The 5,296-nt window shown below is 44.2% G+C and overlaps 1 protein-coding gene across 1 annotated transcript; it reads left to right on the forward strand.

The window, feature by feature from the left end:
* Positions 1-659: 659 nt before the first annotated feature.
* Positions 660-2,186, forward strand: LOC133977804 (G-protein coupled receptor 22-like). The gene has a single exon (XM_062416092.1). The coding sequence runs from the start codon at positions 660-662 to the stop codon at positions 2,184-2,186; it is 1,527 nt and encodes a 508-aa protein (XP_062272076.1).
* Positions 2,187-5,296: the final 3,110 nt, after the last annotated feature.

The following is a 5,296-nucleotide window of genomic DNA, read 5'->3' on the forward strand; positions in this document are numbered from 1 at the left end:
GATGCACTGAGAGGGTAGTTGATTGCCTGATTACTTAGCTTCATTCAATTTGCTCATTTCCCTGAGCTCCACTACAAATTAGTGATGGCCTATTGTGGTAGCTTGCAGTTCTGACAGCTTATGTACAGCTTATGTACAGCTCTCAGGCTGCGGCTGAGCCAAAATGGTAATCAGAGACACTGATACAGTAGGAGACAGATTGAAGGCTGGACTTATGCATAATGCAGCATCTGTTCAATCTGTACATGTTGGAGTTGACATATGCATATTTATAAGATAGATAGATAGATAGATAGATAGATAGATAGATAGATAGATAGATAGATAGATAGATAGATAGATAGATAGATAGATAGATAGATAGATAGATAGATAGATCAGAGGTTTTTCTTCCTCTGGCAAACATGAGCTGTGATCTGTTTGTTATGACTTTTCTATCCAAAGTTATGTTGTGATGTGTGCCATGCTATAAGAGAGAATAATGTGTTTTGATTTTCTCTTCTACACTTCATTTCTCATCTTTCTGCATTGTGTTCCCGTCTCCCCAGTGCTGTCACCAAGCTGTTATTCATCCCTGCATCATGGAGACTCAGCCTGGTGCATCATGGGAGCTCATCAACGTTGTGACAGATAGAATATATTAGGACTGAAAGGTCGTCATGGAGACTGACAGCTACACCTTGGGCCCAGCCACCACCGACTGGGCTGGCCTGGAAGGAACGGGAGTCCTTCAGGAGCAAGGAGAAGGGGGCCTGTCCAGCAACCCCGCATCATGGTACATTCCATACTCGCTGGGCTTCCAGGTGTCCCTCACTGCCTTCCTCATGCTGGAGCTGGTGTTGGGTTTCAGCAGCAACCTGACAGTGCTGGTACTCTACTGCTCTCAATCCAATTTAGTAGACTCAGTGAGCAACATGGTGACTGTCAATCTGCATGTGCTGGATGTGGCGGTGTGTGTGCTGTGTTTGCCCCTGACTCTGGTGGTTGTGTTGCTGCCTCCGGGACCAAACCTAGCCCTGCTCTGCTGCCTCCACGAGGCCTGTGTCACCTTTGCCAGCATTGCCACAGCCATCAACATCCTGGTCATTAGCTTGGACCGATATGACATTTCAGTCCGGCCGGCAAACAGGCTTCTGACAACACGCAAAGCAGCACTGCTCCTGGCTGCTGTGTGGGTCACCTCGATAGCTGTGTTTTTTATCCCATTCTTGGAAGTGCAGTTGTCCAGTGGAGAAGGAGCAGAGGAGAAAGGGGAGGTGACACCTGTGTCTTTGTCCTCCCATGGCATCAGAGCCACAGTGGTGCCAGCATGGCGTAATAGGACAGTGCTGTGTGTTGGTGGGCAGGGCTTTCACACAGGCCTGGTCATGTATTACCACCTTATTCTGCAGGTGCCCATTTTCTTCACCACTGTGGCAGTCATGCTGTTTACCTACTCCAGAATACTGAGAGCTTTGAACATCCGTATCGGCTCCCACATGAAGAAGAGCCAGCACTTCAGGGGTCCCACCTGCAGGGGGCACCACAAGAGACAGAAAAAAAGGAAGGCGGTGATTGATGGTGGGGGGGCAGGAGGGGAGCAGTGCACCACAGATGGCACCAAACAGCTCAGCCACCCTCCCCTCATCCCTTCCCCCTCTCCCACTCCCACAGCTACTTCCCCCCCAGCCCTGTCCTCCCCTGCCCCACTGGTCACCTCTGACACAGGTGCTGCCACCCCTATGCCAGCCACCATGGGTGTTCAAGCCTCTGTCTCAGCTATCATTGCCCTGCGGCGAGCTGTGCGGCGACACCGTGATCGGCGAGAGCGCCAGCGGCGGGTGTTCAGGATGTCGCTCATCATAATCACCACCTTCCTTGGCTGTTGGGCACCCCTCTCTGTGACCAATGTGCTAATCCTGGGCATAGGCCCCAGTGACTCCCTGGTCAGCCTGCGCCTCTGGTTCCTAGCCCTGGCCTATGGCACCACAGTCTCCCACCCTTTGCTCTATGCCTTCACACGACAGAAGTTGCGCCGTGCCCTCCGTGCCAAGGTTAAGAAGAGGGTGGTGTCCCTGCTTCAGGTAGACCCTTCACCGGGGGGCACTGTCATACACAACTCATGGGTGGAGAACAGAAAAACCAGCCGGCAGGTGAGGCTGGAAGCAAGCGAAGGTACTGACCGCTGCCTGGCAGAGGCCCTGTGAGACTGACACTAATGGACTAGTACAATTAAAAACTAGAATAGAGTCACAGGTGTGTTCACTCGAGTGTGAAGCAAGATATGTTTTAAGAGATGTTTTAATGTAACCACCAGCAGGAAAGCTCATGTTAACCACAGCAGACATTCACCTCAGGCAGCAGTGGAAGCAGGATGCTGTTGTCACTGTAGTGCACACAGGCTCTGCAGCTGAGGAAAATCATACAACAACAAACACATGAGTGTATATAATTTGCACTTTGTCAAATATTGAGGTCTGTTTACATGTGGAGTTGTATGATTGAGCATCCTCATAGTGGTGCTTACGTAACTGCTCCAAGAATGCGTTTAGCCAGCAGATGATCTGATCTGCCACCCACTCAAATGCTCCGAGGCAGCTTTAAGAAAAATGTTGATACACTTCAAACATATAAATATAGTAATCTAAAGTCTCTTTGAATGTATTTAATATTATCTCTGCCTTAATTCTGCTCTGAAAGTTTGGTCGATGGTATGTTGTCTATATTGAACATAATGGGAACATATTTACGAGCAAGACAATGAGTAAGTTAGATGAAATATGATGTTGAGGTGTAAAATGTGTCTGTGTTTAGGAGGGTAGGTCCACAGACAGAAGGTAAGGAACAAGTCAGAGGACAATTAAAGGCTAGTTTAAAATATTAAATGCAGTTTTACTTTAGTTTCAATAGTTATTATATGGTCAAATGTTCCAGTGTTTATATAAAAGCTTGCAAAGCTCCTTTGTGTAAGTACACCTCTTTTGCTTCCCAGTTCGTATCAAATGGTGAAATGTCTTGTTGATGTTTTGTATAGACTGCAGGCAGAAGGTAGGCACATCGTCACTTACTCGCTTTTTAGCAGTAAGTTAGATGAGTACCTCGATACCTCCCTCACACACCAGAGGGGTATCAATCTTCTTATCTCAGTCTCTGCAAGACAGCGAATCAGTGTATTTACTTTAAGTAGAAAAGAGGACATATCTTAAGATTCATGTGTAAATTATGGGTAAAGTCAGCTGGCTGAAATAGCTATAGCTGGGATGACAGATGATGGAAACAACAGTAAAAGCTTTCAGTATAATGTAATCCAGTCCATCAATAAACTTTGGTCTCAAAAAGTACTTAATTAATAATAGCAAACTAGTAGAGTTGTATAAGCACCGTTCTTACACGAATACTCAAAGCTTCATGGAAAATAGTATTTATTACATGTCTTTCGCTCTGGATTGCATTATATTTAAGGTGTTCCTGTAGCTCAATATGGAGTCTTGGCATGCTAAAAGCATACAAATGTCTTTTGAAATAACATCAATTTACATGCTGTATATACTGAACAGATCTAAATGTATTACATGTGAGCGATACAGTACAGATACAGTCTTGATTCGGGAAGTGTTTCACTTGCAGCTGGCTCATCTCTCGCATCAGCAGCCAGACGTCTGGTCCCATGGGTCAACTCGAACTTAGTGTCCTGCAAACACCAGAGAGTAACTGTCATTACAGCCGAGCACTGACAGATTGGTTGGATTATTAATAGGACAAATGTTTGTTGTTGACTTTGTTCTACCTGCCTGTGTGTTCACTGCTCTAATGGTTTACTCAAACCGGGGCTCATTTCAGAGGCTGTGTAATTTCTCACACACACACGATAAATGTGTTCCTGAATGTAAACACATAAAAAAGATATATATTATATTGTATGTACACCAAGAATATGCTATCTTTATAAGTTTTGTCCATGGTGTTGTTTTTATGTGAATGTATGACCATTCAAAGTTGAATTATATCAATAAATACAAAAATTAGGTCTATATTTTCTGCCTTTGCTCTTTGCTCACAACAATATGAATTTCTGCATACTCTCTGTTATGACTTTGTTGAATTGCAAGGCGATACTATACACTATACGCATGGTGCTGAAAAAAACAGTACACTGAAGAATAATTTTAGCTGAAAAAGCCCAGGACAAGAAGCTAAAAACCCCAGGGGCCAGGGGCTCCTGTAGCTGCAATAATTTCTTCTCTTCATGCATTTTACTTAAGAGGAAACCTGCTGTGAGGAGAGCAACATGAGGACAATGTCCAACTCTGTCCAATAACTCGCATGATTATTCCTTCAGTACCAGAGGGGACACACACAGATATACTACTGAGCTAAAGAGTCCACATGGACACAATCATACACTTGTGTTTAACATTTTATAGTTACACTAAAAAACATTTAACATGTTTCCATTCTCTGAAGTCTGTGTTGCACAACCTGTGTTTTGCAAATGTTAAATTGAGTCTGTGTATGTGTTCACTTATAACAATCACAAAGCAGCTAATAATATAGTGAGTGGGTGGTGCTATTTGCTATCTGTTAGTTTTAGCATCATTTTGCCAACTTCATGGCTGAGCTGACTACATGCTTTCTGTCAGGATGCCATCCTTAACTGGTTCAGTGACTGCATCCATGTTCAGTGGGTGCCCTACGTAGGCGCTGAGCACCTACTGTACCTGGCAGTGTTCAAGTCATGCTCCTCCCACCGAGCTATACTGTACACACTTGTTCAAAAGCTGCCAGCATGCCAAGACTTTGTGTGGGTTTTGTGCGTTGCGTGGCAGGGAGGCGCTATAGACCTCTGCAGTATAGGAAAAAGGAGGTCATTCATGTGGGATGAAGCCTGCAGGGCAATAAATCAGCTGCACTTAAACTTAGCCAGAACAATCAGGTCATTGCTACTACTTTTAATAATAGTTTGTGTTGTTTTGGCAAGATTTAAATGAAATGTACTTCCCAAACAAAATCTTGTTAAAAATAATCAGTAGTCATAGTCATTTAGATTGAGGCATGAATTTTAATGCAGTTACATGTTTGCTACAACTCAATATCGACCTCTGCAGTCATGATGCCACATTGCATTGAAATTTCTGTCACAGCTGAAACACTTGATTTGGGAGAGGCTGAAAATCTAAAGGTTGCTGGGTCGATCCTGAGATTTGGCATCACTACAAAACTCATCATCATGAGATCATGACCAGCAGAAAAAATACATGGGTCAATGCATTTGATAAATTACAGGCTAGGCTAGAAATGTAGGTGAGCAAACACCATT

This window comes from Scomber scombrus, chromosome 3, assembly GCF_963691925.1.
Source record: "Scomber scombrus chromosome 3, fScoSco1.1, whole genome shotgun sequence".
Classification (NCBI taxonomy): domain Eukaryota; kingdom Metazoa; phylum Chordata; class Actinopteri; order Scombriformes; family Scombridae; genus Scomber; species Scomber scombrus.

What these genes read in the sequence shown, in the direction of transcription:
- LOC133977804 (XM_062416092.1), top strand. Translation starts at nt 660, where the DNA reads ATGGAGACTGACAGCTACACCTTGGGCCCAGCCACCACCGACTGGGCT.